At 41.4% G+C, this 15,291-nt stretch overlaps 1 protein-coding gene and 1 pseudogene across 9 annotated transcripts in view; one reads left to right on the forward strand and one right to left on the reverse strand.

Annotated features, from left to right (window-relative positions):
• The window catches only part of CFAP95 (cilia and flagella associated protein 95), a 155,825-nt gene that overhangs the window by 17,942 nt on the left and 122,592 nt on the right, over positions 1-15,291 (forward strand). For all 9 annotated transcript variants that reach the window (XM_074330542.1, XM_074330540.1, XM_074330539.1 and 6 more), the window contains exon 2: positions 8,586-8,694. In XM_074330542.1, the coding sequence (XP_074186643.1) occupies positions 8,586-8,694 (109 nt within the window). The remainder of the gene's footprint in view (positions 1-8,585; positions 8,695-15,291) is intronic.
• LOC109446298 (large ribosomal subunit protein eL15) lies at positions 870-1,499 on the reverse strand (annotated as a pseudogene).

Below are 15,291 nucleotides of genomic sequence, written 5' to 3' on the forward strand. Positions count from 1 at the left end.
AGCTAGCACAGGTAATTAGGTGTTTGCTTTTTGTTTTGGAGTGGGGCAAACTGGTCTTCATGCAACTCATGCCAGATATACTGTCAAGGTGTTCTTGGAACTACAGGAAGTACTAGTATGTAATAGACTTTAAAAACTCTGACTTTCAAGAGCCATCCATGTTGTAGCAGATGGCAGTGTTTCATATTTTCCTATGGCTGAGTAGTATTCCAGTGTATATATGTACCACATCTTCTAAGCAAAATAAATCAGACTAAAAAAAAATAAGCACCATATGATTTCACTCATATGTTAGCTATAAAACAGAAAGCAACAGATGAACAAATAAAACAACCAACCAAAAATCTCATAAACACAGACAACAGTATTGTGGTTAACGGAAGGGAATGGAGGAGCTAGAAAATGGTAAAGAGGGTCAAATATATGGTGACAGAGACTTGACTTTGAGTGGTGAACACACAATGCAATACATAGATGATGTATTATAGAATTGTACACTTGAAACTTACATAATCTTATTAACCAATATCACCCCAATAAATTTAATTAAAAAAACCTCTATTTCTCCTTCACAGAATTTATTTTACACCTGTTATACAAAACAGCATTTTAAACACTGACATATAAATTCCCTAATAAGATAAAGCGAGGACAAAAGTGTTTATCTTATGAGAAACAAGGTATACCATCACTTACACGTACAGTCTTCAATCACTGTTGCACTTTAACTTTCCTAATTTGATAATACATTCATGAAACAATCTGCAGACAACTAGTTTTAATAGACACATAAATTAAAGAACACTTATAAGCAGATGTGACTGTCCTTAATTGTTTATTAGGTAAGAATATTACCAACATTACTGGTGTTAGTGGTAATGGTGGAGCTGGAGAATATTATACCTTCTCCAAGCTGCACAGCAAGAACCCTCACTAATATGGTGGAACTTGTGGTACTTCAAGGCCATGGCTCTTGAAGCCTGCAGATATCAGCCCTTGCATCTCCCCGTGAGTGTGGACTGGTTTGGTGATCCACTGGGTATCAATATTCCGTCTGACAGCATTATGGAATGGATCAATGAGGATAACCTCAAAGAATTTGTATGTGGAATCTTCACCAACCCAGTAAGAATTCAGGACTCTCAGAGCCACACAGTGGCGTCTTGCTCACTCCTCAGCAAAAGACTGAAGGCTTTGAGCAAACTTTAGCTGATTAAAACTGTGATGGACAGGCTTGCCATAGTTCGCACATTTATGAACTGGGCATTTGCAGCTACCACCGAGCACATGAATCCAATATATGCCATAACCTTGCATGGCCTTGTATCCAAGCCTGTGTGCTTTATTGGGCAAGTTGGGGTGTGTGTGTGTGTGTGGGGGTCCCTGTGGAGCGCAGAAAGCTGGCGGTACTGCAAGCAGTGCACCCTGAGAAGGAAGCACATTACATTGGACTGCTTCTTCCCCCATAGCTCTTGGATGTACTTGGTTCTAGCGTCCATCTTGCTTATCTGTTGGCTGTGGCCAGAAAGAAAGGAAAGAGCCTTTCTCCTACAGTCCCTTTCGGGCTCCTCCAAACCCGGACTCTATTTAGCCCTACTCTTCCACCACCAGCATGTCTTTAATCAGTCAACATACGCTGTTTCTGGAGGAGAGGATCAAAGAACCCCTAAGAAGTATCGTAGGATTTGAAGATAATTAAGATCCAGTTGTCTGAAGATAGGGCAAGAAAATTCTTACCCTGGTTTGACGAGGACGGTCCTGGTTTTCACCGCTCCCAGGGTACTTAGTACCTCATTTCTCTCTAAAAATGTCCCAGGTGGGATAATCAATTATAGTGTTACCCTATTTAATACATATCCCTTCAGTTGTTTTCATGGTCATGTGTTCAGCAGTTAATCAGACTGACAACATTTATTTCATGTTTAAACTGTTAAGATAGGTAAAACCTCCAAGTGCAGAATTCCTTTTGTTTCCTCCCAATATCTTCCATAGGGCCTCCTGTTTTTGAAGATTTTTTTAAATAAAGAATATTCACAGTAATGATTGGTCTTAGTTACCTGCCACTTAATATATGTTGAGTGAAGAAAATGACTTCACTTATTTGCCTCCATCAAATGGTTTTTCTTTTGAGTGCAGTTTAGACTTCAAATTCTGTGGTTTCATGGTTATAGATGCACAAATCACATACAGCATGAGACACATTGAAAAACAAAGTCTGTCTTCATAACTCTGAAATGTCACAATACCTCCCAAGGACATAGGATTTTTCTTATAATTCTGCAAATGCATCTAAAAGTCTCCATTTGTCAGTTTGATGAATGTGCCACCAAATAACACTACCTTATCATGTAAATCATTTGTGTATGAAATCTTTAAAGAAGATTGCCAAATGTTTCTTTGCAGACTTTGATTTTATTGGTTTTGTGCTCTAATGTGTCAGGAGACATAGCTGACTCTTGAGGGTTATTTTCTTTTAAAGTCCTAGATAGCAGATGATTATAAAACCTAATAGCAAAGGTATCTTGCTCTTCTCATTTGGGTTAGATTTACATCAGAAAATGTAATGGCTGAAAGAGTAGTTGTGAATTACATTAATAATTCTAAAATTTAAAATTAATATATTCTGCCATCTGGCGACTTAACTAAACATTTTTAACATCTTTGAAATTTGCAGAGAAAATGTGTCTCTCATCAACTAACCAGAAGCTAGAATTCAGCTCAGATTTTCATTGTTCTCATGTTAGATATTGCTCAGATTCAAACTCCCTTTGCAATCAGTGTTATGCATATGTATGTTGACAGTTTTCCCATTCAGCAAGTAGATTTATAATTCCTCCTGGGACAAGCTTTGGCTGCAAAAGACTAGCATCTCTAGATGCACAATTAGTCCTATTTATGTGTGCTTTTGCAGAGTGAGCTGGGATACTCTTTATTTTTATGGACACATTTGAAAGCTGTTGGTCTCAGCATTTAAATTAAGATGACAAAAACAAAATGTAAGAACATTTATTCAATCAGTCATTTAAGATCAATGAGCATTTACAATGTGTTAGACTATGCTAGGCACTGAGATCACAAAGATGAATAAAAAATAAGCCCTGTGTCTAAGAAGCTCTTAGTCTAATGAGAAGGCAGATTCATTAATGGATAATTATAAAACAATGTGAAAGGCAGAGCAGTGATATTGGTTTCTTTGCAACCCCCCAGCTTGCCTCCCCCACATAGACATGGGGCCACAGAAACCCTCCCGTGTAACTTGATCCCCTTCCCTCTGAGGCGTATCCTGTGGCTGAACCCCACCCTGTCCTGCACTGACTGCTGGGGCGGCCTCAGGAAAGCTGACGATCTCAGCTGAGTATGCTCCGGACTCGAGTTTCTTCAGCCCTGCAACTCACTTGAGGATTTGTATATATATATTCAAAGGGGGCTTACAGGTCTGGTTTGATGTGGAATCATCCAACTTCTTATGGTAGGAAGCTCAAGCTCTCAAAGGACCCCAGATATGGACCTATAAGGGTTGACAAGTGTAGTCAAGAGGTTGACAAGACATGAATTGGGACTATGTTAGGCCTGAGGAGACAGGAAGAACAGTATCTAGAACAGGGGTGTCCAAACTTTTTTCAACGTTTTTCACCAAGGGCCATATGCGGTAAAATACACAAACAGCCAGGCCACTCACTCGAGGTGAAGTACGTATTGCCTCACCTGGTTTGTTTAAGTAAACTAAATATGTTTTTAGAATTTGCTGCGGGCTGATAAAAAATGGATCGTGGGCCGCAGTTGGCCCATGGGCCGCAGTTTGGACACCCCTGATCTAGAAGATTCAGATGATGGTGGGAACTTGTATACCAACTGGGTATGTTGGGCATTGGCCCAGCATGGGACCTGCACGAACTGTCTTTGGTCTACTAGATTCATTGAACTTGACCTTCTTTACATCAGTCTAAGTAGCATTTTTGACAACAGGGTAATGATTCCCAGCTCCTTTTTCTACAGTTGACAGCTCTGATCCTGTCCTGTCAGCCCTTTCCCCATTCCTAATTCTATTCATACTCATACTATTTCTACCACAGTAGAGAAAGCAAATTTCATCTCTTATAATTTAGGATATCTTCCATAAAGATCTGTCATGTAAAGATATAGCCAAATCAGTCCGCTCTGGGCTTGATAGAGCAAGGCTGTCAGCAGAAGCAAGGCTGCTTGTTAAGGAAGATTCTGGCCCTGCTGGCAGGAAGCCCTATGAGCCCTCCTGCTCCTGGCAAAAATGTCAGCCAGCACCTGACAGCCTGCAATCGAAGACCCAGCTCTTCCTTCAGTCAGCAGCATGGAATACCTGCATTCAAGCTGCTTTGGCCTTGAACTAACTGCTGACCAGCTGCTGTCAAATTCATGTCTGGGCAAATTACTATCTGCAGGAGCCAATCTGTAGCCTAGTCCAGTACTGAACATTGATGACCTTTTTGCTAATCCAAGATGATGTACAAGCTGTAAAGACATGTACATTTTTTGTATAGACAAATGTATTCCCTTTCAAGGAATCAGATTATTTTTACCTATCGTTGGTGTTAGAGGTCTTCTTATTAATAGGCGATAGATCGTTATTTTTAATGATCCCGTGAAAACAAAAAGTTGTCAGTTTTATGTTGGTTCTACAAATTGTGAGGGAAAGTTTTGCTGCTGCCTTCAACTCTCAGGTTTGGGAACCACTGATCTAAGAGTCTGGTATGCAACCGTACTCTAGAGCTTTCTTAACCTCAGCTCTATTGATATTTTAGGCCAAATATTTCTTTGTTGTGAGAGTTGTCCTGTGCATTGTAGGATATAATCAGCATCTTTGGCCTTTACCCACTAGGTGCCAGTAACAACCCACCCCACCCAGATGCAACAACTGAAAATGTTGCATCTGGGTGGGGTGGGTGGGGGCTGTGCTAAAAACGTTTGAAAGTTATTGTTCCAGAGACATTGTAAATTTTATTTTATTACGTTTTATTTTTTTCCTCCTAAATTATTTTTATTGCAGTAAATGACAAGTCATGGCAAGTTACATGGTGACCATAAATAAACGCAGGTAGCAAGGAGAACAAGGTTATATAAAGTATGTATTTATTATACTTTGATTATTTTTATGTCACAAAGATGCTGAAAGGCTTAATTTGTATTGATGAAGTATTTAAAAATACCCAACTAAAACATTTGTAGATAGATAGAATATTATTACACATAACAATATTTTGCATTTATATGTCACTTTTCACTTGAGACGCTCAATTCATTGATTCATTCCTTTCCTCAGCATATATATGATTTTCAGTTCATCTTGGGCAAATTGAGGCACAAGCCAATGTTCACCTGACATAATACAAAGTCATGGAATTAATTAGGTTACTCCTTTCCTTTATAATACCCTAATCATTTTTACTATATTTTTATATGTATAGTAAATATACAATTAGTATACAATAAATATGCTATATTTAAAAATATAAAAATATATTTAGTATGTAATAATTCTTTTGTATTTTATATATTACTTTACATCTTTTATCATTTTTTTCATGTATATTTCTCTTTGCAAGGCTGGCAGCCTCTTGGAAGTAGAGACAGATCTTCAGCTGTGTCTCTCTCAGAGCCTGCAGACTGTGGGCACATCATTTGTGGGCAGCCTGCTGGCATTAGGGAATGCCAGTTGCATTAGCTCAGTCCTCCGAAGAAACACTTATAGATTCATGTTTTCAATGCTGGGCTTTTGGCTACTATCTGAGATTGCTATAAGGAAAGGAACATAGCTATATCTTTTGTAATAATCTAGTTATAATACAACTTAAAATATATGGTGGGCTAGTCAGAGCTGCCTTCCCACTCTCACAGGCCCTAATTATCTTTGCCCTCATGGGCTCCTCCCACCTTTAAAAAAATTAAAAATGATAGCTTATGAATGCGTTGGTATGAATTTGGATACAATCCTAGCTGGATTATATTCTTCTTTTTCTGATTTAGAGAATAATTAAAACATTCTCTGGGCCCCTAAGAGCATCACAAGCCCTGGGCCCTGGGCCTATGGTGTCCAATACAGAGATGGGCCATGGGGATAATACATTGAAATGTTTCCTCTTCATTCCTATGCTCCTAGGGAGCTATTCTGGTTTTATGGCCTCAGGGAAGAATGACCTAGCAGGCAACAAGAGCCAGACTCTTGATTTTGGGTTTCAAGCACTTGGACCTTAGGATGAACCATACATTTGGAAGAATAGATGAAGAGTGGGGCTACCTTGCCCCATAGTAGATGAAGAGTTCATGGACTAAAGATGGAGGAGGCCGGAGAAGTTGAGAATGTGTGGATTTGTCCCAGATCCCAAATTTGAATTAAGACTAGGGAAATGCTGGAGCAGATGGGACCTGTTGCTACCTAGCCCTCTATTTGTACAGTAGTGCCTGTGGAGCTGTTGAAGGTCGGGACTCCTGTGTCCCCCAATCGCAGTACGGTTGGGGATACAAAATATGGTCTGCTTGGTGGGCCAGGCAAACAGTCCAGGAACAGCGTCAGGGTTTCCAGGAACCTGGGTGGAGAGGGACACAAGAAGGATTTTTGGTGGCACAGTGCCAGTCTACACAAGCATCTGTGCGGCGGCACCAGGAGAGCGTAGCAGAGATCTGCATGGATCCATCATGGAAAACCACAGATGCCGCCAAGGAAAGACAATGACAACAAAGATGGATTCTTGGCATCGAGGCACCACACAAATCTTTTACAGCTGGAAGGAATCCAGAATTGACCAAAATTAAGGTTTTCCACCTGGAAAAATGAGAGCTTGGAGAAAAGTTACATTATAGAAAAACTAAGTTTCAATTCTTGTATTCCAGAATTTTTTGAAGTCCAGTTAGTATTCACTGTACATAGATGTTCATGGTGCTTTACAGTAGTTGAAGGACCTTCTGCCTTTATTTTTTTTCATTTTAATTCCTTTAAAAATCTTAAAGAAGTACTGGTATTATTTTTGTCCTCATTTTACACACGTGAACATGGAAGCACACAAAGGTTAAATAGCTTGCCTAAAGTCACACAGCTAAGACCTGGCTTGGCAATGACTCAAACCCATGGCCTTATTCACTCTACCACTGCCAGTTCTTGATGTTGTTCAATATCCCCCCTAAGGACTTAAGTGAGACCTTCTTGTCAGGGTCTCAAAAAATGCTGGTGTGGTACCAAAATGCTTTTAGTTATTTCACACTTTAACGCTCAGAAGGGAGGCAGGCAAGAGGACTCACACCCTGGAGCTCTGCCACTCCTCCCTGGGCTCCCTGTCTGCTGTGTTCTCAGAGGTGCGGAGGCAAGGGTGTCATCGAATGCAGTGCAGGGGCCCAGATGAAGTGGTGAGGGGTCAGGTCCTCAAGGACCTCCTAGCTTGGATGCTGGGTGCCCCATCCAGGTAGAGTGGATGCTGTTCTGCTTCCATAGCCGTGACCACACTCAGCACGTTGTATATTTTCCTTGTTTAGTTTTCTGTGTCTTCTTGCCACACTGTGAACAACTGAGGGCAGGGACTGCATCATGCTTGCTCACCATTGCATCCTCTGCACCTAGTAAAATGCCTGGCATGTAGTAGATACTCAAAAACACATGCTGTTGGGGCGGCTGGTTAGCTCGGTTGGTTAGAGCATGGTTGCCGGTTTGATCCATGCCTGGGCCACTGTAGGCTGCACCCTCCACAACTTGATTGAAACACCTACTTGACTTGGAGCTGATGGGTCCTGGAAAAATACACTTAAAATAAATTTTTAAAAAAGTTTTAAATATACATGCTGAATGAAGGAACAAATGAAGGGATGTATGGATAGCTGAATTCTTGGGTATCTCAGGGATCCTAGCCCCGTCTCCCTCAATAGCAGGGCCCCTTCTGGGGGGTGGTTGGGTTTGGCTTCCTTTATTTCACTCAAGAAAGTTTTATGAAAATAGCTACTTCACCTCCTTTTCCCTTCCCTGTCCCCAAGTCGCTCCTTTATTATCATTTCTAACCAGTCTTTCACTCAAGATGTTTGGAATATTTTTTTCCTCTCCCATCTACGTGTTTTAAAAACCGTGTTTTTTTCCCTAGCTTATGTTTAATTGTCAGTTTCCTTTAGACCCTCTTTAGAAGCAGGAGCCCATGTTATAAATTCATATGAGTAAATATTGTGGCTATCATTTTGAAAAAAATACAATTAAAATTCATAGTAGAAAAAATTTCTAAAATGGCAAGTTGCCTTTCTAAGATATTACCATGTCTTATTTTAAAATTTACTTTTGGTAATTAACCTACGTTATTAAATAAGATTCACTTCATTGGAATCACTGAATAATTGCTGTGTTTGGTATGTATGGTTTCTGTGATCTTAGTTTTATCACATGTGCCAAGTTGTTTTTAGGAAGTAGCTTCAGTATGACTCAAAAAGAGATGGAAAATATGTTATGTGTCAGACATTCAGCAAATCTATCATTAACATAATGTCACAAATACAGTAAAATTTCATTGTAATTAAAAAAATTTAAATGCAATACATGATAAATGAGATTTATCTCCTAACCGTTTCTTAATTTTTTTCTTCAGGCACCGTGACAGAGAAGCTTATCCCAAAGATTATGATATAGAGGGTCCTGAGGAAATAAAAAAACTGTGTAATTCAACATATGGGAGACTTGGAACTGACGAACCCCCAGTAAGTAGTTGCTGCTAATTTCTTTAAGTCTGGAATCTTCCTCCTTATGAAAAATGAAAAAGTAAAGGGAGGAGCACTTCGTCAGTGTCACCTGTCTTTGCTGTTAGTTACTAAGGCAGATGACTTAGTTGTCATGTGGCTCAGCGACCTCACCTGTAAAATGTGCACATGTCCTAAGGCCATCAGGAAAATTAAATGAGATCAAGCAAATAAAGTGCTTAACTCAGTGCCTGGCACATAGCAGAGGCTCAAGAAATTATTACTGTTGTTATGATGCTGTCACTGCAACTGCTAGATGCCTCCTTTAACCTTCACAATAACCCTGTGAAGTAGGTATTATTATCTCCGTCTTATAGATGGCTAGAAACTTCTACAGGTTAAGCAGCTTACTCAAAGTCATACAGCTCGGGAGTGGAAGAGTGAGAGTTTGAACCTAGGTCTTTGATTTCAAGTCTTTTGTACTTGTCTGAAGGTGGTGGATTTGTGAGTAATGAAAACGTGCTACTGATAACCTCATAACATGTGTATGACACAGTTATGAAAAGAATATTCATTGCGTAAGTAATTCGTATTTGAATTGTTGTGAGTTGGTTACTGCTTGGCTTTTAGGTTTCTGTCCAGTCAGCATGAGGCAGGCAAGAGCTCAACTCCCCAAAGACCCCCAAATTGTACAAAGCTAAGAGCTTTGGGGCTAGTTGAAGACTCAATTCAGCCTCTTAGGATGGCCTTGGGGCCTGAAGAGCTGGTAATTTGACAAGGGCAGATATGAATGTGTTGGGAAGACTGGGTTTGTATCATATTCTGCCCCCAAAGACTGAGCTAGTCTGAAATAGGGCAGTCCTAGGAAGATCCATAATTCTACATTAGAAATGGATCTAGAAGATTCTTCATTCTCCAGGATGATGGGAATAATAAATTAGCTTATCAGGGCCCGTTCCATTTCCTTCCATCCTTTTACAGTTGTAATGGTCTGAGAGTAATAAGGATAGTATGAAAAATGGGGATTTATTACACAAATACAACAGCCTGTATATGAAACCAAGAACCTTACAAGAACCAAAATAGCAAGACAGCCTCTCTATCACTATCATCTCTATCTCTATCTGTATCTGTATCTCTGTCTTTAGCTCTCTCTGCTTGCACAAACACAGTCTCTCTTGCCATCTCTGTTTTTCTCTGCTCAGTTGTCCTCTTGCCCCACAGCTCAAATTTTAGGGGCATTCTGATGGTTTCCTCAGTTTCCATCCTACCCTCTTGCCTTTGAACCACGTAGCCTCAGTGGTCATTAGCCAGCACATGGATGGGGCTCTCAAGTCTGATGCCCAACTCAGCCAGTAGTCACCCTGCCCCACTCCCCCAAACCCAGCATAACCTTGCTTTCTTGAGCACAAGACTGGTCAGGACAAGAAGTTGGGCAAGGCAGGCACTGCCTGGCATGCACTTAGAGTCTTGGATCCCTTAAAAACATTTATGTGTAATTCTTAAATGAAAATGTTCTTGGTCTCTGTGATGTTGGAGGAAATGAGATGAAGTGAGATATGAGATGTAGGAACCTCAAACATTCATTTTTTATATTCTGTGCATTATAGTCGTCAAGCCTCAGATTTAATAGAGGATGTATCAAGAAGATATTAACCCTCTCTATGACTTTTGCTCATGGTCCTTGAAACCTTGTCCTTCCTCTACCAGGTTTGCAGTATGTATTAGACAGGAAGGAAAATAGACCAAGGGGTCATTATTTCTCAGGAAACTGCTATTCTCATATCTTAATAGTAAATTACATTTTTCTCTGTAGATTTGTTTTGTATATAAAGCACTCGTTTATCCATCATTTTTCTTGCTCAACTCAACAAAGTTATGAAGTTGACAGAAAAGACGTTATACCAGTTCTAAACCTAGATTCACTGATTTTAAATGACTCACCCAAGGTCCCAGGTATAAAAAGGGGAGGATATAGGCCCAAAGCCTCCATATGTTCATGTGTCAGGTGGGATGCAGGATGTGTCAGAGGATGGGTACATACCTCTTCCTCTTATCATAGAGTTTTGACAGAGGCCTAAATACTAGAACACTCTTTTTTTTGTTGTGTTTTTAAGGAGGGCGCAGCTCACAGTAGCCCATGTGGGGATCGAACCGGCAACCTTGGTGTTATTAGCACCATGCTCTAACCAGCTGAGCTACCCGGCCACTCCAGAACACTCTTGATATTTGGCAAGAACCACGTGTCCTAAAGCAGGTTGCTGGACCACCTATGCAGGACCTCTAAGAGATTCTAAACTAGGTTAGACCAGTCTGAGTGCTTATGTTCTTGAAAGAAGATTTATTTAGTTGTAGGTTGCATGGCCCTCCTTCCATAGTTGAGAGGTGTTTCAAGGGAACCACTCAGAGAGATAATAGGTGTGTCCTCAAATTTAGAAGACATAGGGCCCAGGTATATGACATGATTGAGAACCTAATGGTGAGAGGTCATGCCTGGTCTGGCAGAGCAGAGAGAGAGAGAGAGGGAGCAGGCAGCCCTTGGAGTGGAGATGGTGGTCAAGGATGTATGAGTGTATGGGTTTACCCATGGGTCCGTTGCAGAGAATTTGCCAAAGCACTCTTGAAAGGGCAACGTAGCAGGGGGCAAAGAGACTCAATATAAGACACCCACCAGATACCTAAGGCTCAGGAAGAAGCATAACAATCAACCAGGAGGAGGAGAACCTTTACCTGCTTCCAGCAAGCTGCAGTTGGAGGTCCTTGTAAGAGAGACTCTGGAAACAATTACAAATGTGCCCCATGAGAGGAGTCCGTTTTGAATGTCCTCCAAGGCCAGGGCCGCCAGCACAGGACAAGAGCATATGGCCATTTAAAATGATGCCTTTTAATCCCATCTCTCCCCATCAGCCAGGCCTGGGAGGGAGGGCCCTGTGAGAGGGGGCAGGTAAAAGAGAGAAGCCTGGAAGGGAAACAGCAGGGGACCAAGGCCCCACCCATGTTTAGGCCTAAAGCAGCACTGAGCTGGGAAGGTGAGAACCTTAAATCTAATACACTTAGAAGCTTTGATTACTTCACTGGACTGGAAAATTTCGTAACTGAAATGAGATCTTTCTTGAGATTGAGGGGCCCAGGAAAGCTATGGGACTTGCTTAAATTTTCCATTAAGCCAAAGGAAAGAACTAGCTCTCCAAGTGGGAGGGAAGAGGCAGCTTGATTAAAATGAAGTTGCTTTATGATCACATCCTATTGATGAAATAGGATCAATTCAAGGAGATGATTACATGAACAGTGTCTCATTTCATCGTCTGGACAACTCTCCAAGCAGGTACCACATGTGACCCTCATTGTATAGACGAGGACACTGAGGCAAGTAAAGCTTTATCACTTGTTTGAAATCAAATAGCTAGAAAGTGTATTAAAAGTTAAAATCCATTTGTCTCCCCTGGTTCCAAAATCTATGATCTCAAATACTTTCCCAAACTGCCTCTTGGCGTGCCAGGTTGCTCTCTCTTCCTTGTCCAGTGGCCTTTTAAACATCTGACACTGCATCCTCCTTGCAGAAAATGAGCCTGATTATTATTATTATTTATTTATTTTTTTTCCTGTGGCTTGAGTATTGTATACATCTCACTGCATATGTCTTGGGGCTTTGATTTCTTACAGCTTAGCTTTAACCTCTGTCCTGTTACCCAAATTATGTCCACACTTGTGCTGGCTAGCCCTAGTCCCATCTGTTTCTCCTACTGAATGCCTTCTTAGCATTTTTGGTGTTTTTGCAAGATTGCTGCTGAGTGGTTGCTTATGTCTACCAGCATTTCTTTTTAGCTGATTGAAAGTCTCCTTGCCTTTAAATACTGCTGCTGAGGCTAAGGTAAGCATCGTTTATTTGTAAAGAGAAGTAAGATGGAACCCACTGCGCCTACATTTTGGCTGAGACTCCAAAAGGTCAAGAACAAAATCATGTGCCAAAGGGAAATATTAGGCCATTTAGATAAGACCCTCAAAGAAGATAGTACCCTTAGGCCACAACTCACATACAGGATATAAGAGGATTGAAATCCAAGAAACCAAAAGAGGAGTTTGAGAGTAGAGACATCGTTTTGGAAAAAGTGTATTATAAGTCTCATCTGCATACCCTCTTGGGTGCCTGGTGAAGTTACAGATATGAAATTCTGGGGATCTGTTCGAAGCAGCAGAGCAGAGAAAGATGGGCACCAGCTACATGTACATCATTGGTAGGGCAAGGATAAGTGAGTACTCAGGGTCAGATGTGGCTTTTGGAGATTAGACGTGGGCCATGTTGAATTGAAAGGTGATATGAGTCATTTCAGAGCCTATCTAAGAGCACCTCATGCAGGGATGGGGGGTGGGGGTTGGCTAGATTCACAGGGGCTGAAGCAGTACGTTTAAGTCCAGCCAGTGGCATCCTGTGTCATGGAACATCCCATTGAATGTTCCCAGAAAGGATCTCAACATCTTCTAGAACACCCCAAGAAAGTCTGCTTTGAATGTCTAGCAGTGCGAGAGAGGGTCAGAGACAGACACGGCCAGAGGAAACCAAAACAAGAGCATTGTGCTTTATGAGAAAAATATATATTTGGTCATTCAGATGACCAAAATATCTTCATCCATAGTTCCTGGCTTACAGCTCCCCAAACCCTCGGAGTTTCCTAAGTGTTGAGAGTGGAAAAGATATCTTTTGTTGTGTGAATGAGGTGATTTTTTTTGGAAACACCTGAGGATAGGGGTTGGTAGCCAGTGACACCAGCCATGTGATTAGAGGGTTGGAACTTTTAGGACCCCTCTCTGCTACCACCTCCTGAGAGAGAGGGCTTGGAGATGGAGTTTAATTACCAGTGGTCAATGATTTAACTAATCATGCCTATGGAATGAAGCCTCCACAAAAGCCCAAAAGGATGGGGTTTGGAGAGCTTCCATGTTTGTGAACAAGAGGAGATGTGGGGAGAGTGATGTACCTGGAGAGTGCATGGTAGCCCCACCCCTTCCCCATACCTGGCCCTGCGCATCTCTTCCATCTGGCTGTTCCTGCCTTTTATAACAAACCAGTAATCCAGTGAGTAAAATGTTTCTCTGAGTTCTGTGAGCCACTCTAGCAAATGCATGGAACTCAACGAGGAGGTCACAGGCACCTCTGATCCACAGCTGACAGGTCAGAAGTAACAACCTAGGCTTGCAGCTGGTATCTGAAGTTGTTGGGGTGGAGACAGTTTTGTGGGATTGAGGCCCTTCATCCGTGAAATGTGATGCTACCTCCCCGTAAATGATATCAGAATTGAGTTGCAGTGTAGGACAGGCACTCAGTTGGTGTCTAGAGAATTACTTGATGGTGTGGGGAACACAATGCCTCTGCCACCACAGTGGAATTGAGTGGGCAGAACACCAAAGAATTTTACCTCTTCCTTTCCTGCATTTACCTCTCTCCTTCCTCATATCCCCATATTCTTGGCTCCAACATCCAAGGAGCCAGAGGGAGTCGGGGAGTAGGGAAGAAGTCTAAGGGGGACTTGAGAAGAAGCCCACTGTGCTGCCTTTTTCCACAGAAGGAGACCAGGCCAAAGCAGCCTGAAGTGGAGGCACAAAACATCTTACATTTTAAATGAAGAGTGAAGTTTTGACTAGTACATGGGACTGGGTAGTTTACTTACCTCCATTAGACTTTTCTTGGGCGAGAAGTAGCCAGAAGATTTTTATATTATCTGAAAGTGACCAGAAAAGTCCTGGGACCTATTGTATATTTCATCAAGCAGCATAAGAAGGAATTAGCTCCTCCAAATGACTATGGATGGACAGTGATGGAGAAAGAATAGATTTCTTTTTTCTCTCTCTTTTTTTAAAGATATAGTTTGAATTTACTTTTTTTTTTTAAATTTTACTGGGGAATATTGGGGAACAGTGTGTTTCTCCAGGGCCCATCAGCTCCAAGTTGCCATCCCTCAATCCAGTTGTGGAGGGCGCAGCCCAGCTTCACAAGTCCAGTTGCCACCCTCAATCTCTAGCGGCAGGGGACGCAGCTCACCATCCCATGCGGGAACTGAACTGGCAACCCTGTCATTGAGAGCTCGCACTCTAACCAACTGAGCCATCCGGTTGCCCCTAAATTTATTTTTCTGATTGTACCTACTTACAAGTCCCACTTGTTCAATGAGCCAGTTATCCATTTGTGTATAAAAAAGCATTCACGTCATCCCTTTCTCGCCTCTTTCCTTACTTTAGTTTTCTTCATGGCTCTTAAATCACTGGACAGATTTTAGACTTATTTAATTTTAATTGTCTGTCTCCCCCTGCTAGAATACAAGCTCCATGAGAGAAGGAACTTTGGTCTGTTTTTTTTCCTACTGTATTTCCAGTTTCTAGAAAGGTGCCTGGCACATAGTGAGTGCTCAATAAATACTTGTTGAAGAAAGAAAGGAAGGAATGAAGGAAAGGAGGGAGGGGGAAAGGAAGGAAGGACTACATTCAATAAACATGTACTGAGGTCCTATTATTTTGCCAAGTGTTGGAGTAAGAAACATTATGCCAAGTTATTACGTTAAATGCTAGGGTAAGAAACAGAATTCAAAACAAGATCCCTCTATATTAGGAACTCAAAGGCATGGA

Source organism: Rhinolophus sinicus, linkage group LG04 (assembly GCF_036562045.2).
Source record: "Rhinolophus sinicus isolate RSC01 linkage group LG04, ASM3656204v1, whole genome shotgun sequence".
Taxonomy (NCBI): Eukaryota; Metazoa; Chordata; class Mammalia; order Chiroptera; family Rhinolophidae; genus Rhinolophus; species Rhinolophus sinicus.